We start from the raw sequence: 25,901 nt of genomic DNA, 5'->3' as shown, positions 1-25,901 counted from the left end.
GACAGGATTGAATTGACAGTGTGCCGCGGTCGTAACAGCATGTAAATAATGGTGAGTGCCATTAGACTCACCTTTATTTTGACAGCAACGTATAGTCCAATGTCACAAACTGGAGGGAGAAAGAATTCAAGCTTAAAACAATGCTGTTTGATTGGCCTCATTTGCACAAGGTTGAAAGTTGCTTTTTAAATTTGATCGTTCATATATTTAAACTCCTGGTTTATCTTTTCCAGGATATGAGAAAGTCCAATTCTGTTTGAACTCAGGTGTCAATGTGAAGATCTCCGTAAAGAAACAAGAATTACTGTGTGCATTTTCAAATTTTTCATAAAGGATCATCTTAGTTCTTAAGAGAAGAGATCTTTAAAATATTTTATCTACTTGAGAAATTAGATAATAGCCTTTCTAAATTGTAATTATAAATATTTCATTATGACTGTTACTTAATTTCTTATTTGTCTTTTGTTAAATAAGTTTAAAACGATTTAGTAAGTCTAACATATGTTGTAAATGTAAAACAGACTAATCATTCATTGAAGTTGAGAGAGCCTGAGTTCATAGGAAACTCGGATTGTTTTCACTGGAACGACAGAGGTGGAGGGGCGACATGATAGAGGTTTACAAAGTTATGAGCGGCATGGACAGAGTGGATAGTCAGAAGCTTTTTCCCAGGGTGGAAGAGTCAGTTACTAGGGGACATAGGTTTAAGGTGCGAGGGACAAAGTTTAGAGGGGATGTGCGAGGCAAGTTTTTTTTACACAGAGGGTGGTGAGTGCCTGGAACTTGCTGCCAGGGGAGGTGGTGGAAGCAAATACGATAGCAACGTTTAAGAGGCATCTTGACAAATACATGAATAGGATGGGAATAGAGGGATACGGTCCCCGGAAGTGCAGAAGGTTGTAGTTTAGGCAGGCATCAAGATCGGCGCAGGCTTGGAGGGCCGAATGGCCTGTTCCTGTGCCGTACTGTTCTTTGTTCTTTGTTCTTTGTTCTTTGATAAGTCCAGTAGCTAAAGGCTGTTACAAGACTGGGACTTTTATTTCATTAGCCCAAGGGTGTTACCAAAAGCTTACATAGATTTCTTGAAGCAACAGGGAATTAAGACTTGCATGTAAAAATTATCATTGTTACAAGAGCCAAATTGATTTGGAGTAAGAAAGGTGGAAAAGACCCTAAAATGTAACACTTCATAGATGAATTTATGAACTTCATAATGTGCAAAATCAGACTATCCACTGTACTGCCACCCCAACCTCTCGACTGATTCCTTGCTTGCTCATTTCTTCTTCTAAGCCACCCCACCCTACCCTTATTCTATATTTTTCGTCAACTTCTCCCAACTCCATAACCTGCTTCCTATATTTCCTTCCCTCCCACCTCCTGACCACTCAACTTCTTCTCTTTGGCCCTTTGCCTGCTAACATTGACCGGTGTCTGGCCCCTGGCTTCTTTTTTGAAACATCATCAATCCTTTCTTCAAAGTTGACATCACTTCCCAAAAAAAGGACTTTAAAATCCTCCATCCTCTTTAATTACTACCTTATCACAAATCTCCTCTTTCGCTCCAAAGTCCTAGGGCATGTTGTTATTTCCAAAGAACACACCTCCGACTCCTACCGCTCCCTGACTGAAACTATGCTGCTTGATTTTTGCCCCACCTACAGCATAGACGCTGCTCTCAGCAAAGGCACTGATAACATTCTGTGACTGTGACCACTGCTTGCAGTGAAACATATTAATTTCATCATATGGAACATTATTTTTGAACTGCTACTGGACATTGAACATAACTTGTTTTAATAAGACCACAGAACAGTGGCTGAAAACATGGCTTCACATTTGCATTCTAAAAAACAGCTGCATGGAGAGACAATGGGAGTACTCCCTGATCCAATTAGCCAGATGGATTTTGTCAATAGTGTTACGACCAGGTGAGAAAGGGGTCTAGGGGTTCCCTCTCAGCCTTTGCCTGGTTTGACCGCAATAGGGTTTAATTTTTAAAACACCATGTTTTAGCTCCCCCTCAGTGAATCCTTGTTCACTGCCCTCCAATTGTAAGGCAAAGAGATCAACCAGACAGGTTTTCTTGGATTTAAACAAGAAAGGTGTAAGTTTATTAGACAGAGAGGCTCCCCCTTCAAGTTCAATTGCAGTCTGACTCCAAGCTGTTCTGTGAACACAATTCAAAAACCCTGGGCCAGCAGGTTAGTCATGTGACTAGTTTTTTAACAAACTGTCCTGCTTTTTTGTCGATTCCCTTCATCTTAGCAGACACCTGCAGTGGGGGGTGGGGGCCAGAGTGGGGGGTGGGGGCCAGGGTGGGGGGGGTGAGGGGGTGGGAATGGAATGCTGGCTGTTCCACCTTCAACGTCTGATGATCAAAATCCATTTGGGTTTAGTTTAGTTTAGTTTAGTTTACAGATACAGCACTGAAACAGGCCCTTCGGCCCACCGAGTTTGTGCCGACCATCAACCACCCATTTTATACTAATCCTACACTAATCCCATATTCCTACCGCATCCCCACCTGTCCCTATATTTCCCTACCACCTACTTATACTAGGGGCAATTTATAATGGCCAATTTACCTATCAACCTGCAAGTCTTTTGGCTTGTGGGAGGAAACCGGAGCACCCAGAGAAAACCCACGCAGACACAGGGAGAACTTGCAAACTCCACAATCAGATCAGGCAGCAGTTCCATTGTCTTTTTTTAGGCAACTGTCTCTTAGAATGCAAATTTTTCCAGTCACTGCTGATCTCTTTAAACAATTCATCTCTTCAGTCAGCAACAGTTTAAAATTAATGTTTATATGACAAAATTAATATGCCTCATTCGTGGCGGGTGGGGTCTTCATGATACCTCCACACCCAGCGGAATGAAATGCGATTTTTAGAAGAGCATTTCAGTAAAAGGGACGAGAGTAAAGAGTAGGTACAGGCAAACACACATGCATCTCTCTCATTCAATCAGAAATCCTAAAAATTGTTACAGCCTGTCTTTTCTTGGTAGCAGTGCTGCTTTAAAACTGCCCTTTTTGGCATCCCTATAAACCTGTGATTTTTGGGGAAGTTTTTTTCAGTTTGCACATTTCTATGACTGTTTAGGGTGTCTTTGTTCCTGTTGAGGTCTGCCGGGGCAAAGTTAGATTTAATTAGCCCTAAGTTGGAATTCTGCTCAGGATAGTCAATAGTGGATGGATCCATTCTGAATCCCCTTTGGGGGCTGTGGAGGATGTGGGGTCTAACTTTTCAAACATTTCGGCGTTGGCTGACCAGACAGTAGGGGTTTACATCTGGGATTCCTCCCAGACTTCCTTTAACCTGCCACCTTTGTCCCTTTTTCCTCTTTCCTATCTAACCTTTTGTCAGCCTTGTGCCTGCCTGTCCCCTTTTGTTATTGGCAGGGGTCCCTTACAGTTCACCAGCCCTCTGCTGGAGGGTCCTCCAAACACCGATACAGGAATTAGGGGTGCAGATTTCACTGTAGGTTGGGGTTTCCCCTCAACCTGGCACATGTGGCAACTCCTACAGTACTCCACCTCATCTTGGTGGAGTCTTGGTCATTCAAACTGCTGTCTTATTCGGGCTTTGGTTCTTCGTATAACGACATATCCAGCCACTGTAATCTCATGGGCCATTCTTAATATTTCTCTACGGTACCTCTGCGGCACCACTGAACCACTGTCCACTCCTTGCTCTCAGGTCTGCGAGGAGAACTCCACTTCCTCATCAGTACCTCCTTCTTTAAATAATAGCAATTAGGGACTCCCTCTGCTTCACTTTCAGACTGGGCAGCCTGTGCTAGCTCTCTCAGTACTGGGTTGGCTCGCTGAGCCTCAGCTAGGGAAGATTCATTTAATTCATTCCCTGGGTCTCCTAACTTTCCAAAGAAAGTCTCAGACAGACAGACCTCATGGTCATCTGCCTGCAGTGCTAATTCCGTCTCCTCTGGGAGAGCTGGTTTGATCATGGCCCGATTCACTACATATGCAGGAAAACTGCAGGGGACCGTCTCCTGCCACTGCCCTGTTTCTCTGACCTCCTGCGGTCTCTGTTTCACTACTGGGGAAGCTACCACCTTCGTCCCCGCCAGATCATTACCTCGGAGCAGGTAGACCCCGTCCACAGGCAAACTAGGAACAATCCCTACAGTCATCTGTCCCAAAACTAAGTCGCACTCCAGGTGCAGCCAATGTAAAGGTACAGGTGTGCACTGCCCTCCAATACCATTCACCGCCATTCTGGTATTTAATGCACTCTCTGGGGGGAAAGGTCAGGACTATTCCCAGTAAAAGGGATCTTGTGGCCCCTGTGTCCCTGAGGATTACTATGGGCTTTCTTGCCCCACTCGAGGGGTATGGGGTTACTCTCCCTTCAGACACAAAATCCTGATAACCTTCAGGAATCCGATTAAAATTTCCTGCACTCGTAGCAGTATATTTTCTGGGCCTTACTACTGCTACAGTTAAAGCCACAGCATGTTCAGCTGTGCTTTCCATCGGGGTTGCTTCTCCTTCACTGAGCGGGTGTGCCCTGATTAACCCTACAGGTTTTCCCCATAGTTTCCAACAGTCAGTTCTTAGATGACCTGCTTTATTACAATGGAAGCACACAGGTCTCACTCCTACTTACAGCACCTTCCTTTTTGGCTGGAGGAAAGCCCCCTGTGTCTCCTGCTTTTCCTTCTCTCCCAGGACTGCTTGGGCTTCTATCACCTTCCCGCCCTTTGTCCTTTTTGGATTTGTGGGGGTGACTAGGAAAGGTTTTCCCCTGGGGAACCAACTTATAGATAAGAGCAAATTCATCAGCCAGAACTGCGGCTTGCCGGATTCTATAAACTTTTTGTTCCCCTACATATGTCTTTATGAGAGTGGGAGAGTTTTTTAATTCCTCAAGCAAAATTACCTCTCTGAGATTTTCATAGCTGGACTGCACTTTAAGATTGCTAACAAAGTTGCTAACAGCCACTGGTACTCCACATAAGTTTGATCAGCTTGCTTCTTGAGGGTTCTGAACTTCTGGCGATAGGCTTCCGGTACTAACTCATATGCCCCAAGGATAGCATTTTTTGTCATTTCATAATTGGATGAACTCTCATCTGGCAACAGGGAATAAACCTCATGGGCTTTTCCTGTTAGCTTGCTTTGTAGCCGGAGAGTCCAAGTTTCAGCTGGCCACTTTAACTGCCTTGAAAGTTTTTCGAAAAATACAAAAAATGCTTCCACGTCTCCCTCATTGAATTTTGGAATCAATTGGGAAAATTTTAACAATTCTGTACACAGCCCTGAATAACGATCCTCCATATTGGCCATGCTTTCACGGGGGTTACTCTGTCGCCCCCTAGTTAACTCAAGCCATCTCAGCTCTCTCTCCTCGCATTCCTTCTGGAAGGCTCTTGCTTTCTATCTCTCCTCTCTCTTTTTCTTCAGGTACCTTCTGGAAGGTTCATTCTTTCTCTCTCTCCTGTCTCTCTCCTTCTCTGTCTCCTAATTCAAGTTTCCGCTGTTCCAATTGTATCTTTGTTAGCAATACCCTATCAGAGTCTACTTCCAACCCTGTTTCTGCTTCTTTAGATTCAAGGGAAAAATGGTTGGCCACGAGTCTTAAGACTAGCTACAACCAGGTGAGTAAGGGGTCTAGGGGTTCCCTCTCAGCCTTTGCCTGGTTTGACTGTAACAGGGTTTAATTTTTAAAACACCATGTTTTTAGCTCCCCCTCAGTGAATCCTTGTTCACTGCTCTCCAATTGTAAGGCAAATAAATCAACCACACAGATTTTCTTAGATTTAAACAAGAAAGGTGTAAGTTTACTAACCTTAAAACTCTAATTTGGTTAAAACTACTACGAATACGCAATGCGATCACACTAGCGTTCATATGCAATAAATACACACGCAGATAGAGACAGGAAGACCTTTGACTCCAGCCAACCTTTGACTCCAACCAAGCTTCGACTCCAATTTACTCGTCCCAGATCCATTCTTAGCCCATTGAAGTTGGTTTGCCTCCAGTTAGTTATTCTTACTCTGGATTGTTCTTTGTCCTTTTTCATAGTCAGCCTAAACTTATGACACAATTATCACTGTCCCGTAAATGTTCTCCTACTGACACTTGATCCACTTGGCCCACCTCATTCCCAAGAACCATGTCCAGCAGTGCCTGCTTTCTTGTTGGACTAGAAACATATTGCTGCAGAAAATTTTCCCAAACACACTCTAGGAACACTTGCCCGTCACTACTACTATCCTAGTCTATGTTTGGATAATTAAAGTCCCCTATTATAACTGCCCTATAATTTTTGTACCTCTCTGTAATTTCCTTGCAAATTTGTTCCTCTACATCCTTCCCACTAGTTAGTGGCCTGTAGACAACACCGAGCAATGTAACTGCACCTTTTCAGTTTCTTAGCTGTAGCCAAATAGATTCTGTCCTCGACCCCTCTGGGACATCCTTTTTCTGCAGCACTGCAATGCTCTCCTTAAACAATACCGCCACCCTTCCCCCTTTTTCCCTTCCCTATCTTTCCTGACACCTTGTATCCAGAATATTTAACACCCAATCCTGCCCTTCTTTGAGCAAGTTCTCTGTTATAGCCACAACATATTTCCAGATGCCGATCTGTGCCTGTAACTCACCAATCTTATGAACAACACTCCGTGCATTCAAGTACGCGCACATTAACCCTGATTTAGACTTTCTCCCTTACTCTGACCCCACCTAATAATACTATTCCCTGCTCTTGTGCTATCTGTGCCAGTGAGGTGAGAGTGACTGCCCTTGACATCAAGGCAGCATTTGACCGAGTATGGCATCAAGGAGCCCTAGCAAAACTGGAGTCAATGGGAATAAGGGGGAGTCATACCTAGTTCAAAGGAAGATGGTTGTGGTTGTTGGAGGTCAATCATCTCAGCTCCCTGCAGGAGTTCCTCAGGGTACTGTCCTAAGCCCAACCATCTTCAGCTGCTTCACAACGACCTTCCGTCAATCATAAGGTCAGAAGTGGGTATGTTCACTGACGATTGCACAATGTTCAGCACCAATTCGTGACTCCTCAGATAGTGAAGCAGTCCATGTAGAAATGCAGGGAGATCTGGACAATATCCAGGCTTGGGCTGATAAGTGGCAAGAAACATTCGTGCCACACAAGTGCCAGGCAATGACCATCTCAAACAAGAGAGAATCTAACCATCTCCCCTTGACATTCAATGGCATTATGATTGCTGAATCCTCCACTATCAACATCCTGGGAGTTACCATTGACCAGAAACTGAACTGGAGTAGCCATATAAATACCATGGCTACAAGAGCAGGTCAGAGGCTAGGAATCCTACGGTGAGTAATTCACCTCCTCACTCCTCAAAGCCTGTCCACCAGTTATAAGGCACAAGTCAGGAGTGTGATGGTATACTCTCCACTTGCCTGGATGGATTCAGCTCCAACAACACTCAAGAAGCTCTATACCATCCAGGACAAAGCAGCCCGTTTGATTGGCACCCCATCCACAAACATTCATTCCCTCCACCATTGACACACAGTGGCAGCAGTGTATACCATCTACAAGATGCACTGCTGCAAGGCACCAAGGCTCCTTAGACAGCAACTTCCAAACCTGTGACCTCTACCACCTAGAAGGACAAGGGCAGCAGATGCATGGGAACACCACCACCTGCAGGTTCCCCTCCAAGTCACACACCATCCTGACTTGGAACTATATCGCCATTCCTTCACTGTTACTGGGTCACAATCCTGGAACTCCCTTCCTAACAGCACTGTTGGTGTACCTACCCCACATGGACTGCAGCAGTTCAAGAAGGCAGCTCACCACCACCTTCTCCAGGGCAATTAGGGATGGGCAATAAATGCTGGCCTAGCCAGCGACGCTCATATCCCATGAACGAATTTAAAAAAATATTCTGTGCACCTTGGTATTCCTTTCTGATATTTCCACCTGGTTCCCGCACCCCTGCCAAGTTAGTTTAAACCTTCTCAATGGCACGAGCAATTCGCCCCACAAGGAAATTTGTCCCAGCTCTGTTCAGGTACAACCTATTCGGCCTGTTCAAGTCCCACCTTCTCCAGAACTAGTTCCAGCATATTCCACAGTGAAAACAAACTCCCTCCCCTGCAACGCAGGAGCCATTGGGCAAAACTTTCAACTTTCAGCAGAAGATAGCAGATCTGCTACCTCTGATACACCATGTCTGATTTCCTTTTGATTACAAGGAAGGCGAATTGAGCAGGCTTTACAACAGGTGCTGATCCACTACCACCCATCTTACAACCCATCCTGACTGAAGTTGGAAGTTTATCCATTCATCCCAATACCTACCAAATATTTATCAAGCTTCTTTTGACAATTGTGAACTAATTTTGCTGCGAATCTGTTCCACATAGCCACCATTTTGAGAATTGAAATTCTTCTAATTGCTTGTCTAATTTTAAACTTGTGCTCTCCAGTTTTGTGCTCATGATCTGCATCATCCCATTTACACCCACATCATCCAGGACCAGCATTTAAGGGCCTGAATAATGTTCCATGTTCCCAATGAAAACAAGTTGAATTATTTTGCAATGTATTCTTTGAAATATGGTTTCTCAGATAGTAAAATTACAAATGCTTAATGCAGGCCTAAGAAAGTCCTTTCTCCAATATTTTAATAGGGGTATTAATCTGTTTGTTTAAAATGAATTATTGCAGAAAGTGACATACAGCCGGACCTGGGCTACCAGGAAGGGTGGTTGAGGCTGGAGCACTGGCATTATTTTGCAAGCCAGATGGAGAGTTAGTTTTCTGGAAGGGTGAAATCCAAGGGGGCTGAGCAGCATTTTTGGTCAAAAACTATCTTGTGGTTAATGGCGCTGTTAGAATAGCAGACAGAGGGATTTCAGCTGAATGTTAAACATTCCTATCATCAAATTCTATGGGGTAGCTTTTGCTGTTCTCCATCTGACTGACTGGGCGCACGGAAACTCAGTTGATTTTTCATCCATTTACATTCGTGATGTAATATTAGATCCGGCTCCTTTATGGACATGTGCACCTCCTTATCTAATTTTCCGTGTGATCCAATGTAGTTAGACTCATAGGACCAGGGAAATCTACCCTCCAGAGTCCAGTTTCAGGTACGACTGCCTGGAGTCCCAGAACCATCCTTGTGACTCTTTTGGAACCTTTCCCAAAAAATCGGTTCTTCAAAATAGATCGTCCACAGCTGCAGAGGACATTTCCAAGGGGGCTTTACCTCTGGACTGTCTGGGATTACAATATTCAAGCTAATTTTCACACTTCATTGCAATTTAATTTTGCTGAACCGTGTTACAAATGTTCTTAAAAGTAAAACTGAAACAATACTGTCCCGGGGAAAAAAAAGGTTCCAAATTTCGGTTACACCCCTAATCTTTTCTCCTCAAAACTTCGCAAACTCGGAGGAACCCGTGTTAAAAAGGTGAACGCTATTCAGGGATACGTAAACTGGCCGAAGACGGTATTGTTTAACCGAAGCAATTTAAATACCTCCGTTTTACCTGCTCCATAATCTCTGACTACAATCTTATGCGACGAAAGTTTCCCAAAGTTATTCAGAAGTTTGAATCCTGCCAACTGTCAGCCAGTTCCGCGTCGCTAGTAACATGAAAATGCCTCCCTCCGTGTCCGGCCAACAACCCTCTTTCCTGGGACGTCTGTACCCGTACCCAAAAGAACCGAAACCCCCACCTCGGAGCTTTCTGCACGTTGTGAGGCGCCTCGCAATTACTGAGAATGCCTAATAAGCACTCACTCCCCAAGCTCTCAGCTACAACTTCCTCATTCCAGAGTTGTACAGGTAGTAAGTTGTATGATGTCACCCTCTGATCCCAGTGCTCTTCTATTCTGCTGTGATGACAACTTGGGCTCATTTATTATCAATGAGTCCTCTCTGCTAAGGTACTAGAGCAGAAATGTAAAAACAAGAATTCATCACAACTATGTTGAGCTGTTATAATATTTGCAGGTAACTCACCTAGCTATCAAGTAAGCATCCACTGTGATCCCTAGTGAGAAGGTCTGTTTTCTCTTGGAAGGGAGAGCGATCCCATCTTTTCTGAATTCCCCCTCACCTTTTCACCTATCATCTCTTGAAAACAACCCTTCTTTTGATTTGGAAGTTAGTGGCATTCAAAAAATATCTACAAACCATTTTCTGAAGATGGCAGGAGATGCCAGTTTGGAGACTCTTTTTGTAAGAGAGAAAGTCTGCTTTTACCAATTCTCACAATTTAGACTATCAAGAAGAAAGTTGCAGGAAGTGGGTGAACGACTTAACTGTGAACTTTTGGGACTCACGGCTTTCTCGATTAAATAATTTCTATATGTTGTGGTCTAGAGTAGAGGCTGAAGAGAGGGAGGAAAGACCATTGTTTCCGAACTGATTGTTCTGTTTGTTGCTGTTGATGGTGCTGTCATAAAAGGGAAAAAAGAAAACTGAAGTTTACAGGGGTATTTGTTGAGCCTACTGAGACTAACAGATGCCTCAGCACCATGGGCACCTTTATTATGGTGTGCTTTGTGACATAAACACTGCCTCGAAGCTTGATGATAATGGTCACTTGCACTCAGTGCCCACCAGCAGTACTGATGCTGAGCATTGTATATCAGCAGTTTCTAGATATTCTTTATGTTTCTCTGCTCTTTGAATATCTTTGTGTAGAGTAATCTAAATTCTAAGATAAAATACCTCCTCTTTCAAGCTGAAAGAATATCAATCAGAAAATCTGATCTAATCATCCTTCCTTTTCACATGAAATTTTCATTCAAGTTTTGACAATCACTTCCATATATTTTTGTAATTTAGTTTATGACCAGGCTTTAGATCCCCCTAATTGTCAGAGTAGGTTACAAGCTTCAGGTCTCTCTTAGATATTCTCTCGGCCATTTTCTAAAACAGGTGAGCTTTTTGTGTTCAAAAAAAGACTTATTTATATAAAGCCAATTTGCATACAGCAAGGTCCAATAAGAAACCAGATAACCTGTCACTCTAATCATGTACTCTCGGAAAGCGAGGAGTTTGTTCTTGCACATGGTTTCAATTTTGGCGTGCCTTCATCCCAAATCAAACAGAAAGAGGTATTTGCTGAGTTTGAACTCCTCTACTCCCAAAAATCGCACCACAAGCCAGCGTCCACTGAAGACGCTGAATCCTTGAAAGTGCGTCTAGCCAATCTAGTGCACACATATTGCAGGATTTTGTACCACGTATCTGATTTCCACATGCAACGTGAATGTCTGACAGTGTTCTGAGGCTTTAAGACCAACCCAGACATACGCATCAGTAAACCTGACAAAGGGACGGGAATGGTCATCTTTAACAAGTGTGACTATATCAACAGAATGCATGCCATTCTTAATGACAGGTCCAAATTTGTATCCATTGGAGCTGCCACTTAACATGACCGGACAGCCTTACTCAAAAGTAAGGTAAAAAAAAAACGCTTGCTGGACTTGTGTAAGAGCAATGAGCTGCCGGGTGATATATATGACAGAGTTCGTCCTCACACCTCGCTGTGTCCGCGTATATATGGGCTGCCCAAGACACACAAAAGTGATGTCCCTCTATGCTCTATCTTATCTATGACCGGTTCTGCACAACATGAATTGGCCAAATGGTTGGGGGAATTGTTACAGCCAGTTTTGAGCAAGTTCTCCACAAACACGGTGAAGGATTCCTTCACATTGCTAAGATCATACAGGACTTGCATATCGATAGCAATGCCGTGTCCATGTGCTCATTTGACATTGCTAACCTATTCACCAATGTACCACTTAAGGAAGCCATAGATATTTGCGCTGCGGCACTATATCATGGCAATCTAGACTGGCCACCATTGCGTGAATCAGTATTCATTGAACTTATGAATTCAGCAACTCGCGCAGTTGAGTTCAGTTTTAATAACACCATATATGCCCAAATAGATGGTGTTGCAATGGGATCCCCTCTAGGCCCAGCTCTCGCAAACATCTTTGTTGAGTTCCATGAGAAATGTGTCTTCGAGGGAATGACATCTAACCTCATACCTCCTGCATATTTCCGATATATAGATGATACGTTTGCTATATTTGAATCCACAACTGCATGTAATAATTTCCTTACACACCTTTGAAATGGAGTGGTCAAATAAGCTCACTTTCCTTGACGTACTAGTTGAGAAATCTGCTAAGGGGTTCTCTACCACGGTCTACCACAAGCCTATCTTCACTGGTCAATACACGCGTTGGGATTCTTACAGTTCCACGCGCCGGAAGATTGACCTTATTGGCAACCTTGTAAATAGGACCCGAGCTATTTGCTCACCAGGCAAGCTTGATGCTGAAATAGGGTGAATCAAAAGCGTCTTCCATGACAATGGCTACTCTGATCAGATCATTTCTCGCTGTGTATCGTTCAAACTTATGAACGGACCTAAGTCCGTCATTTTCAGCCCTGAAAAGTGCCCAGTCTACCTCAGATTATCCTGGAAGGGTAAGGTATCCCCAAAATTTGAGCACCAAGTGAAGCTAGCTGTTTCATACTGCTACTATGCAGTAGCAACACGTGTGATGTTCACCACTAACAGGATGCTGCCATCAAGCCAAAAAGACTTTCTGCCTATCACACAAATGAGTAATGTGATATATGAATTTCAATGCCAGTGTAATGCTAGATATATAAGCCATATGTCCCAAAGACTGGCGGATCGCATCAAACAACATGGCCCTTCCACTATGCGCAACAGGCAAGGTACAGGCCGTAGCCAACCAGCCCCTGCTTGCAAAACTCAAAACACAGTATCCAACATTAGATGTGATTCTGCAATTGAACAACATTTGCTAAATAATCCTCAGTGTGCTAAGAATTATGCTGACAACCAATTTAAGATTGTCAATCAGGCTCGGAGTGTGGTGCATTTACGTGTACTGAAAGCTACATATATTAATACACAGGGCCCTGTTCTTTGCTGACAGAAAGAACATGTACACACATTGCGCCTGTTTCAGCTAAACAAAATAAGTGACAGCCAATTGCTGGTTCATTCCTCAGGGCAATGCTTTGACCAATCAGTGTCAAGCTGCCTGGTTTAAATTTCAAACAAACCTTGGCAGCTAACTGTCAGTCACCATAAACTGATGCATTCTTCATGGCAACATCTCTACCAATCAGAGTCCACTTGCCAACCAATCAGTACTCTCTTCTCATACAGTATAAATTTGTTGTTTCCCTTACATTGGTATTCTTGCAAATTGTCCTGATAAGTGCAAGATGAAAAACTTCGACAACATGTCTATTTTCAGCAATACTCAAGTTCTGTACTGCCAAATGACTATTTGTTTTAATAATGTTGGTTGAGCAATAAATCTTGGCCAGAACACTGGAGAGAATTTTCCTGCTGCTCTTCAAATAGTGGCATCTTTTATGTTCACCTGAGTGGGCAGATAGGGTCTTAGTTTAACATCTCATCCAAAAGGCAGCCCCTCTGACAGTGCAGCGTTCACTTAGTACTGCAGTGGTCAGCCTAGATTTTGTGCTCAAGTGAACTGTAAAAGTGGATCGGGATTTGACTCCACAATCTTTTCTTAGAGGCCAAAGTACTACCACTGAGGCATGCCTGAAATGCTAAGAAAGAAGGAGAGTGAAGACAGCACTGTGGGGTGTGTGGATCAAGTAAGAGTGTGTTCATCTATTTAGAAAATACACCCTTGTGCTTTATTCAGGTAGTTCTTTTGCCTGGATAACAACAACAAAACAAGTCATATTTATATAGTGCCTTTAACGTAATTAAACATTCCTTCACTGGAACATAGCCACCAATGGTAGAGTGATTAAAATTGTGGATGCTCCAGAAGCCAGAATTAGAGGAGTGCAGATATCTCATATGTGAGGCTGTCAGCTGTGGCTGGTAGCACTCTTACCTCTAAATAGGAAGGCTCTGGGTTCAGGTTTCACTCTGGGACTTGAACACAAAAATTAAGGCTGACACTCCAGTGTACTACTGAGGGAGTACTGCACTGTTGGAGGTGTTGTCTTTCAGAAATGGTGATAAACTGTGACTCCATCTGCCTGCTCGTGTGGATGTCAAAGAACCTATGGTGCCATTTTGAAGAAGAGCAATATTTATCCCTTAATCAATATCAGAAAAACAGATTATCTGGTCCTTATCATATTGCTGTTTGTGGGAGTTTGCTGTGCGCAAATTGGCTGCTGCTTTTCCTATATTACAACAGTGACCATGCTTCAAAAGTACTTCATTGGCTGTAAAGCACTTTGAGGCGTCTGGTGGTTGTAAAAGGCACTATATAAATGTAAGCTTTTCTTTTTTTTATTACAGGAATAGGGAGGGATCAGTCCATGGAGTGATTTGGAAAAAAGGATGAGAATTTTTAAATCGAGGCATTGCTTAATCAATGTAGGTCAGTGAGCACAGGGATGATGAGTGAAGTTATGACATGGGCAGCAGAGTTTTAGATGACTTCAAGTTAATGGAGGGTAGCAAGTAAGAGGTCATTCAGGAGTGCATTGGAATAGGCAAGTCTAGAGGTAACAAAGGCATGGGTAAGGATTTCACTTGCAGAAGAGCTGGAACACGGTTGGAGTTGAGCGATGTTACTAAGGCGGAAATAGCTGTGGATATGTGTTCAGCAGCTCACCTCAGGGTCAAATATGACACCAAAGTTGTGAACGGTCTGATTCAGCCTCAGACAGTTGCAAGGAAGCGGGATGGAGTTGGTGATAGGATCGGAATTTGACGCAAGGACTGAAGATAATGACTTTCATCTTCCTAATATTCACTTGGAGGAAATTTCTGTTCATCTGGTACTGGGTGTCAGACAAGCAGTCTGACAATTGTTAGGAACGCTGGACTTTGTTACATGATTATGTTTTAAAAACTGTGATTTTTAAAAGTTTAAGATGGAGTCAGAGAAGTCAAGTGACCTCACATCAGCTCTGTTTAAAGACAAGACAGAAACTTTGGTTACCAGGAGAACAGACCACACAGATCAAAGACTTTTTGGGGGGAAAAAGTCACTGCAGAGGTATAAACCCTGAAGAATAATGGGTTTCACCCTCCTAGACTTTCAGATCGTAAATAAGGAGTTAGTGATTCTGAGGATGCAAATGTGCATGGCACCTGCTAACACCTAGAAACAATGGAAGACTCAGCCAGACTTCTGGACTTTGCATATTGGAAAAGGACAATGAACTATTGACTTTTGGTTTCAGATAAATTTAACAGATTTTTCTGAAGGCAGACAGGCTGCAAGAGAGAAAATCAGCAGTAGCAGCCTTAGAGAAGATTGTAAGAAAAGAAGACAACCAATGGTGATAGCTTCAAGGGAGAAAGAGGGAACACCTGCTCTCAGGAAAAACTGATGTCGTGAAAGGCTGTGGAGACCTGAATCTGTTTTAAAAGTTGAAGTTTGCGGAGAAGTAAAGGAACAACAGGATCACCAAGGATCACCTTATTCATGGACATCCAGGTCGAAAGTGCTTGGAGAATTGAACAAATAGGACATAGACTTTGTGAAAGATCTGGGAGAACCAACACATTGCAACTGGGAAGAGTTTGGGACTTTTAACCACAAAGATTCACCATCAAAGAGGACTGTGTAATGTATATGTGTGTGAGGTTTCAAGTATTTTAATAAGTAAAGAAAATATCTTTCTTTGTAATTTGGGGTATCAGCTACTGAAAAAGTATTATTTAGTTAAGGGGAATTTCTTTTAATTTAGTTGTTACAATAAAAGACTGAAAACATTAAATATTGTCGTGTACTTCCTTAAATTGGTCTGGGGGTTCATATCTCGTATTTTAATGTTAACAGTTTCACTGAGATTGTAATAAAATTTAGAGTCCATGGAGTGGTGGTGGTGAGGGACAGCTGAGTGTGTTCAGCATTCATGGGGAAACTGATGTTGTTGTTTTGGATTATGTCAACAAGGGCACATGTAAATGAGAAATAGGAGAGGACACAGGATAGATCCTTGGGGGAAACCAGAGGTAACAGTGTGGGAGCAGGAAAAGAAGCCAATACAGGTGATTCTCTGGCTATACCTGGATAGCTAAGAGCGGAACCAGACAAGTGCAGTTCCACCCAGCTGGATAATGGTGGAAAGGCATTGGAGAAGAACTGTGTGCCCAGCTGTGTCAAAAGCTGCAGACAGGTTGCGAAAGGCAAAGAGGCATAGTTTGCTTTGGTCGCAATCATAAAAGATGTCATTTATGACTTTGATAGAGAAATTCCGGTACTGTAGCAAGATGGCAACCTGATTGGAGGGATTTAAACGTGGAGTTCTGGGAAGATGGGCACAGATTTGAGAGGTGACAGCACTTATATGGACTTCAGAGAGGAAGGGAAGATTGGAGATGGGCAGTAAAGGCCTGCTTGGGTCTGCAAAGGAAACCCGACCCTAGCCTGACAGAACCACATCCCGAGACCGACCTGGCCCGAGTCCTTTCATTTTTTCCCGCGCCCGACCCGACCTGACAACCGGAATGTTCAGTTAACCTAGCTTCCATTTTTCACTTTTTAAGCTTGTGCAGATAAGCAACAAAAACTGTAACTGGACTTGAAAGGTTGTTTAAAAAGTGCATTAAGATTGGAGCCACGTACCGGAGGTGGTGAGCCGAAGATTGTTACCATAGAAGTAAGTGATTGTTTGGTCACGAGTTAAACAGCAGCCCAGACAGGTTGTCCCACACTGTACCAGTATCTGTATTGCTTAAAGTAAACACAACATTGCCCGAAGGCTCAGAAAATATCATTATATATTATCTAGACTCCTACTTTACAGGTTGAAATATTTGCTGCAAGTTTATCCAGTGAGCAGCTGAGATGCAGAGACCAGGAAGGTCCTGAGTGATTAATTATTATAAAATATTTCTATAAAAAATATAAAATGATCACTGTCAGGACTCTAGTCGACACATATACAGTACTGCAAGTGCAGATCTGCAGTACTGTTTGATTAAAGATTTCTGGTGGTCGATCAGCATACACATAATGGCCAGCAGAAGAGCCTACAAAGCAAAAAAAAACCAGATATGTTAATGTTGACAAAGTATGTTGAACGATTTCTAACATTGACAGTTAATACAATTTTACATAAAGGTTAGTATCACTTTCAAAAAAAAAAATTCTTACCCTAGATTATTTGATGTCATGGATGAATCTCAGCCCTCCAAAGCTTTCAGAGTGTTCATCTATCCTTTGAGATCTTTGTTTATCTGGCAGTGCTACAAAAACTAACAATCAGCAAGCACTACTTGTTAATTGCTTTTACACACTGGACTGTTTTGTTCCTCTATGAGGTTACAGTTCAGTCTGAGAAAAGATAAAGCATCCCAGAAGCCCTGATTTGAAGTAATAAAATGCAAAACAAATAATCAAACAGCGATCAAATGCAGTTATGTATTTAGAGTCATAGAGTTTTACAGCACAGAAACAGGCCCTTGGGCCCAACGCGCCTGCGCCGAACATCAAGCACCCATCCTAACTAATCTCATTTCCCCGCACTTGGCCCATAGCCTTGTATGTTAAGGCATTTCAAGTGCTCATCTAAATATTTCTTGAATGTCGTGATTGTTTCTGCCTCTACCACCCCTTCAGGCAGTGTGTTCCAGATTCCAACCACCCTCTGGGTGAAAAAATTCCTCCTCAACTCCCCTCTAAACCTCCTGCCCCTTAACTTAAATCTATGCCGCCTAGTTATTGACTTCTCCGCTAAGGGAAAAAGTTTCTTCCTATCTATTCTATCAATGCCTCTCATAATTTTATATACCTCAATCAGGTCCCCCCTTAGCCTTCTCCGCTCCAAGGAAAACAACCCCAGCCTATCAAGTCTGTCTTCATAACTGAAATGCTCCAGCCCAGGCAACATCCTGGTGAATCTCCTCTGCACCCTCTCCATTGCAATCACATCCTTCCGATAGTGTGGCGACCAGAACTGTACACAGTATTCCAACTGTGGCCTAACCAGCGTTTTATATAGCTCCATCATAACCTCCATGCTCTTATATTCTATGCCTCAGCTAATAAAGGCAAGTATCCCGTATGCCTTCCTAACCACCTTATCTACCTGTGCTGCTGCCTTCAGTGATCTATGGACAAGCACCCCAAGGTCCCTCTGACCCTCTGTACTCCCGAGGGTTCTACCATCCATTGTATATTCCATTGCCTTGTTAGACCTTCCAAAGTGCATCACCTCACACTTCTCAGGATTAAACTCCATATGCCACTGCTCCGCCCATCTTACCAGCCCATCTATATCGTCCTGTAGTCTAAGGCTTTCCTCCTCACTATTTACAACATCAATTTTCGTGTCATTTGTGAACTTACTGATCATACCTCCTATATTCACGTCTAAATCATTAATGTACACTACAAACAGTAAGGGTCCCAACACCGATCCCTGCGGTACACCACTGGTCACAGGCTTCCACTTGCAAAAACAACCCTCGACCATCACCCTCTGCCTCCTGCCAATTTGCCAAATTATCCTAGATCCCATGGGCCTTTACTTTCTTAACCAATCTCCCATGCGGGACCTTATCAAAAGCCTTACTGATGTCCATGTAGACTACATCAACTGCCTTACCCTCATCTAAACCTCTAGTCACCTCTTCGAAAAATTCAATCAAATTTGTTAGACATGATCTCCCTCTGACAAAGCCATGCTGACTATCCCTGATTAATCCCTGCCTCTCCAAATGGAGATTAATCCTGTCTCTCAGAATTTTTCCAATAGTTTCCCAACCACTGATGTTAGACTCACCGGCCTGTAATTGCCTGCTTTATCGCTGCTACCCTTCTTAAATAATGGTACCACATTCACTGTCTTCCAATCCTCTGGTACCTCTCCTGTGGCCAGGGAGGATCTGAAAATTTATGTCAGAGCCTCCACTATCTCCTCCCTTGCCTCACATAGCAGCCTGGGATCCATCTCATCTGGGCCTGGGGATTTATCCACCTTCAGGCCTAATACAGCTAATACTTCCTCCTTTTCAATGCTAATTTGATCAAGTATATCACAATACCCTTCCCTGATCACTACACCTACATCGTCCTTCTCCATAGTGAACACAGATGAAAAATAATCGTTCAAAATCTCACCTATGTCCTCCGGCTCCACACACAGATTGCCACTTTGATCCCTAATGGGCCACACTTTTTCCCTGGTTATCCTCTTGCCCCTAACATACTTATAAAACGCCTTCGGATTTTCGTTTAACTTGTCTGCCAGTGATTTTTCATGCCCCCTCTTCGCTCTCTTAATTACTTTTATAAGTACTCCCCTACACTTTCTATACTCCTCTAAGGCCTCAGCTGTTTTCAGCACTCTGAATCTGCCATACGCCTCCTTTTTTTCCCTTATTCAATCCTCTATATCCCTTGACATCCAGGGTTCCCTTGACCTGTTGGTCCCACTCTTCACTTTTACAGGAACATGCTGCACCTTTACCCTCACAATTTCCCTTCTAAATGACTCCCACTGGTCTGATGTAGACTTTCCTACAAGAAGCTACTCCCTGTTCACTTTGGCCAGATCCTGTTTTATCATATTGAAATCTGCCTTCCCCCAATTCAGTACTCTTATTTCCGGACCCTCTATGTCCTTTTCCATAACAATCGTAAATCTTACAGAGTTATAGTCACTATCCCCAAAATGCTCCCCCACTGCCACTTCTACCACTTGTACGGCTTCATTCCGTAGGATTAAGTCCAGTACCGCTCCTCCTCTTGTAGGACTCTATACGTGTTGGCTCAAAAAACTTGCTAATGTAATAACTTACCAGTTATTTACAATCAACTTTTATCCCCTGTACCCTTGAGGCTGAGAAAGAAAAAGAGCAAAGAGCACCTACCACCGCCCCCAGCCAATGAATTTACCCACATTTAACTTACAGCCTCACTCCATGCAAACAGCACTAGAAATGCCAGTAAATACTAAAAATTTACAGGTAGCTATCCTAGGGCTTTAATTTAAAAGGAACCTTTATTTTACACTCCAATCAATCACAGTTATTTATAGGTTTTCAGCCCTGTTCCTTTCAGGTCCGCCACTGCCCTGGATGTCAGGTAGGTGAAGGGCCTCGAGCCCCGCTCTTTATAGGTTTTCAGCCCCGTTCCTTTCAGGTCCGCCACTGCCCCGGACGTCAGGTAGGTGAAGGGCCTATTGAACATCTTTCTTCCAACTCCTTGAGCACATAAAATTAAAGATCCCACCTCTAGGAGCCAAACTAAGTTTTTGTAGATAACTTTCAAATACACACAGTATTTCTCTTTTCTGTCAGAAATATCAGTTTATCTCTTCCGAGACTTTCCAACAACGTCTTGACTCCCTCATGATTTTTAAGCAGACTTCTCATGAGATTATCCGTTTTCTTTCTACAAAGAAAGACCTGCTCTTCTCTAGCACCTTTCATGACCTCAGGACGTCCCAAACCACTTTCCACCCAATGAAGGTCTTTGTGAATTGTAATCACTGTTGTAAAGAAGGAAACGCAGCAGCCATTACCCACAGCAAGCTCCCACAAACAGCACTGTGATAATAAGCAGATAAAACAGAAACAAATCATGTCAAAACGTAGATTGAAAAGAAAACAAATAGCCTACTGCAATGAAGCACCCAATAGGCAGTTAGGTGAACATTTGATTTAGTAGTCTCAGTTACAGACATAGCAATTAACAGGGTCTTCTGTTTTAAAGTAGTTGATACGTCTGCGCACTTCAGAATGAACATCGTCCCTATCATGGCTGGACAATATTCGCAGCTGATTAAATTTAGGGCAGAGAAATGTTGCTATCTTGTGCACGTCATTTACTTCAACTTTCTTCACAAGCTACTCTCTGTGCCATTACCTGACAACTGCTTGCATTGGAGTATCTGAAGAAAATGTCATACAGAGTCATTTAAGTTTCTCAAACCACGGAATTACCAGGTTCAATGTAGGATATTGGTCTCCCTCAAGTTCCCACTGAGCTTCATAAAATGGTCAGAGGAAATCAACCAAAAACTGTAAGACATCGGGGGCGATGTTTTCCAGCCTGTAGCTTTCCCCATGCTGTTCCAGTTTCTCATGCAGCTCATGATAAATATCCTGAATTGAATTCAGTGTCAGATACACAGTACTGTACCTCGTTTCTGCCGTTGGATTTAAAGTTTTAGATAACTGTGCAGCAAGACCAGACTGCTTAATGTATGTTACCAAGGCTTTGGCATGATATATAGTTTCTACAACAGACTGATCTTCGGAAACTAATTCCTTTGGATAAGTGAATGTTGAAGGACCGTGTTATATACATGGTCCTGACAATCCAGACGGCAATATGGTCGAAGAGCAAGCACTATGTTAGTACCTTGATCTGTCACTCAGACTAATTTATTTAAATTTGCCAGGTCGAAACCAAAAGTATTCACTAGCAGCTTTAAAATTTAATGTCTGATGTTTTTGCCAGTTTTGGCGTCCTCCAGTGGAAACATTGCTGTTGTTAAAACTTTGGCATTAAGTTGAAAATCTACTGTGATGTAATGATAAGTTAGTGACATATAATGGATTTTACGATAGTCATCCATCCACATGTCAGTTGTCATTCCCACGTTCGCATCCTTCAGTATGTCAGTAATCTGAGAAATTAGTTGTTTTCTCTTTTCTTCAGTCACATCACGACACCTTCTTGAAATTGTAGTAGGATTTGTTAACACACTTGATGCTGATACTCGACTGTATGTAGCACCCACATTGATTAGCTCTTGTGCTAGCTCAACAAACCTTTCACCAGAGACTGTTTGGAAAGGTTGAATATCCTTGCAACAGAGACACATGCATTTGTCTGTAATTTGTGATTTCTTGTGAGTGGGTATGTTTTTTTTGCTCGTCTGTACAAACGAAGTTAAGTATGACTGACTTGGCCCTGCTGCGGGTCAAGTACAATCTTTTTCAGTGTGCCGCTGCAAAGGTGAATTTCCTATCTTTTTGCAATCATATTTTAGTAGAAGTTTGCAAGATTTGCATTGTTCAAATCCAGTTGCACTTTTACTATCACGGAAAACAACAGCATTGAAATGTTTCCAAACAGGAGATTTACCTTTTCCAGCTACAGGACTTTCCACTGCTAAACATTTTCCAGTTGACAGCATTCATTTTACATCCATAGTGCACTCACTGTACTTATCACTTTTGGATGGATGGAATGGAAGGAAGCTATCGCATGAGCGCAGTGATATCATTGAGACACTCACTTGCTCACTGCGCAGTCTGTGGAGTCTGGATGCACGTTTCCCTCCTTGACATCCCGGACTCCCAGCTCGGGCAGGCTGTTCAAATTTTGACACTTACTTACTCTTACTCTACTTCCCTTTTCCTCCCAGCAGAGCAAAAGGTAGTACTGTGTGTGTCCGACCTGGCCCGGCCCGACCCGAGCCCGAATGCCGGGCCCAGAAGAGCGACCCGAACCCAACACATGTCATCGGGTCCCATCGGGTTCGGATCAGGTAGCCATGCTTTATGGGGCAGTAGTTTGCAAGGACAGAGGGGTCAAGGGAGGAGTGGGGTGATGACGCAGATTTGAGGGACAGTGGAACCGTACCTTAAGAAAGAGATCTGTTAACTATCAGCTTACATGGGATCCAGAAAGGGAAGATGATATAATACTCCATGCCCACTTCCTATATCTACACCACTCTAATGATCCTTGTTGGAAGCACCTCTCCTTCCGCTGGCTGTGGAACTGTAGTCAAACAGCATGTGGCCCTTTTTTGGCATTTGGTTAATGGGAACCTTTCTGATACCTCTTTGGGATTACTTAAGATTATTTTCGATAGGCCATAAACATTAAAATGTTAGACTGGTAAATATGAAAGCCATTTGTTCAGCTTCCATCCATCAGAAAGGAGGGACTAGAAAACAGGATTAAAATGGACACAATCTAGGGAAGAGAGATATGCATGCAAGGAGGATTGCAGTACAAGCAACTCAAGCTATTTGTCTTTGAAATTGCTTTGACGCTGCTGCTATCAAATAACTACTCAATGTTGGAGTTATTGATCTACAATTCTCTTCAATGTCTACTGTAAATGGACAAAGTGGACATATAAACTTTACAAAAGGCTCAGCAACTTATTCCAAAGACCTGAGATGTACAGACCAGGGAAATCCTAGGTTCGATATGTGCTTTGTGCTGAGCTCGTTGAAAGTCAGCTAGGTAGTAGTTGGATACAACAATGACCCTTCCATTACCTTCATGCTGAGGGAAAATCAGTTTGCACATTGCTAAGGCAATTCTTCCTTAGAAGTGTGCATTGGATCAGGGTTAACTATACTGCCAGTGTAGCTGGTAACAGCTTGCAGGTTTATCACCACTTGGATCATTTACCAGAGCCTGTTGTAAGCACATAGCGAGAAGTAGATGCCTTGGGAGAAAATTATATAAACTACATTATTATGATAAAATAAATTATATAAAAATAATTGTTAGGATAGAAATTAAATTTGGAAAAATAAATTTACAGATAGAATAGTGTTAAAGAACTGAGACATGGGATTAGATCTGATTTGGATTCATGTGTGGGCTGTCTCAGCTTTGATAGTCATAAGAGAGATATGTTTAAACCAGTTGTAACCAGTCACTGGGGGGAGGAGGTGAGGTGAGTCCCAGCACCACTGGTGTTGTGAGCCTTGTTTGATCTAAATTGGGGCAAATCAGCTCAAATTCCAGCTGTGACTTCATCCTAACCTCTGCTGGGAAGAGTTATGAGGACTGGATCTTGTCACAACTTGTTACTCAGTTTCAGGTGTGATGGGCACTGAAAGGTAGGGGTTGGTGCCTTCAGTAGATGAGGTGTACATTGAAGTAACTTTGGCCTACTAAGCTAACTTTTATTCCTGTGCTGTGAATTCCTGATGCTGAAACCAGAAGCAATTGCAGAAGGCCTTAAGTGGATGCAGTCCCCAAAGCAAACATTTGCATGGGGCCTCAACAAAATTAAACTCACCCCAGATATTTTGACAGTGTCACAAAATCATCTATAAATTGGGAAGTTTCTGTGGGATGGAGTTTAAGGATAGATGTGCGTGGCTTTAATTTCATGCCTGATTATTTTCATACTATTTTGTTGTATATGGTTCACATGAGCTTTCCTTTTTAACATAAAGATGGACATGAAATTTAGGTTATTAAGTCCAATGAAAATTTCCCATTTACAGCAGCTTGTGGCAGTGTGATTACATTACAATATTTATCAGTTTGGCTCATCGAAATATACAGCCGAGATGGGAACCATTTGGTCCATCATGCCTGTGCTGGCTCTTTGTGCTTGGCTCATTTGGTAGCATTCACGTGTCCGAGTCAACCCAACAACAGAATTTAGCATGTAATTTAAGCCAACACTATTCGAAGAAGGGTGAAGAGTTCTCTGACCAATATTCCTCATTCAATTAACATCACCAGAAAAAGATTATCTGGTTAGTCATTAACTTGCTGTATATTAATTATCTGCAGTGTTTACCTACATAAAACTAACTGCACTTGGTTGTAGAGTGCCATGACATGTCCTGAGGAGTAAGTTCTTTCCTGCATGATTCACATTTCATTCATCTTTCAATACTGTCCCTCATGCTGTGCCCTCTCAAAGATCCCAATCATATACTGTTTGGTGCGACCTTAAATGATACCGTACTTTGAGATGTTGCAATTAGTTCCTCAAAGTTGGCTTTATCATTTCTCAATTGCTCCATTGCACTCTGATTTGTGTTCTGTGAAGCTGCTGTTATTCCTCCTCTGCCTGAGATTAGTTGAGTAGGAATTATTGGTGGCAAGTTATTGTGCAAACATTATGAGGGGACTAAATTCAATAGCCCCTGCAAAGAGGCACATGGATTGTGATGCTAGATTAACCCACACATTTGTTGCAGTGCAGGCAGCATGTCAACTTTGTTCTGCCTGCTCATTTCTATGATACCAGTGTCCAGTCAGCACGAATTGCACTGTTGATTGGCTGGATGCATCAGCGGAGGCCAATATTCTGAGTGACTAACACCAACTAAAGCTAACCTGTACTGCTTAAAGCTAGCCTGTGTCTCTTATCAGGGAGGTGGATTGTGGCAGGTGCTGGCAGTCATGCAGGAAGTGAATCTGACCTGGGAAACATTGAAAAATGGCACAACAGGGGAGAGAGCAGAGGTATTTGAACACTATACAGAGGGCCTTGGCAGATGATGTGAAATGAAGGAGAGATGTCCTGTATCTGGAAGTGGCCAGGAAGCCCTCCAGACACAAGTTCAGAAGGCAGTGGAAGCAGATTGCTGTTGAGATCAATACCTCTGAGGAGCTGGATGTAGTGCCATAAGAACTTCAATGAATGAATAGTTAAGGTCAGTGAATGCATCCTCAAATGCCATATCCTACCAGCTGCACTACTAGCGTTAGACACTGCTCAATTCACTACACCCCCATCATTCACCTACCAACAATCTCTATCAATCAGGACTCATACCCAAAATTCATAGCTTCAGCTCATCCTTGCACACTTAGTACTGCTGCAAGCCTCACACCCACATTTCACAGCTTACACACACTGCCAGCTATTCCAACACGATAGATTGCAATACACTCACTGACAAACTTCCCTGTCTCTTGCACGGCAAGATGGCGCGTAACTGGAGGTAGTAGGATCTAACCTGAGGGGGACAGGCATGACTGCATGTCCTAGCCCCCTTGGAGGAGAAGGTTCTGGCCATTTTTGGAACAGCCATTACCAAGGCTGCGACCAGCAGCAGGGCTGAAACCATCGAAGATGATGGTGTCTTCGTACCTGATCATCCTTCTCACTTCCCACCTCCCGCTCAACCCAAACTCACTTCTGAATTAAAAGCTATAGATGGTGTAGGC

At 42.9% G+C, this 25,901-nt stretch overlaps 1 protein-coding gene across 2 annotated transcripts in view; it reads right to left on the bottom strand.

Annotated features, from left to right (window-relative positions):
- LOC137377286 (anoctamin-9-like) overlaps positions 1-9,741 on the bottom strand; it is a 178,331-nt gene extending 168,590 nt beyond the window's left edge. The window contains exon 1 of one of the 2 annotated variants that reach the window (XM_068046833.1): positions 9,516-9,741. Coding sequence is in view for 1 of the 2 variants with exons in the window: in XM_068046832.1 (XP_067902933.1) it covers positions 9,527-9,535 (9 nt within the window). In the remaining variant the exon portion in view is untranslated. The remainder of the gene's footprint in view (positions 1-9,515) is intronic. The other variant, XM_068046832.1, reaches the window with a different exon arrangement.
- Between the last annotated feature and the right edge of the window lie 16,160 nt (positions 9,742-25,901).

Source organism: Heterodontus francisci, chromosome 14 (assembly GCF_036365525.1).
Source record: "Heterodontus francisci isolate sHetFra1 chromosome 14, sHetFra1.hap1, whole genome shotgun sequence".
NCBI classification, from domain to species: domain Eukaryota; kingdom Metazoa; phylum Chordata; class Chondrichthyes; order Heterodontiformes; family Heterodontidae; genus Heterodontus; species Heterodontus francisci.
The sequence above is the reverse complement of the archived record's forward strand: the minus strand, read 5'-3'. Positions and strand labels throughout refer to the sequence as shown.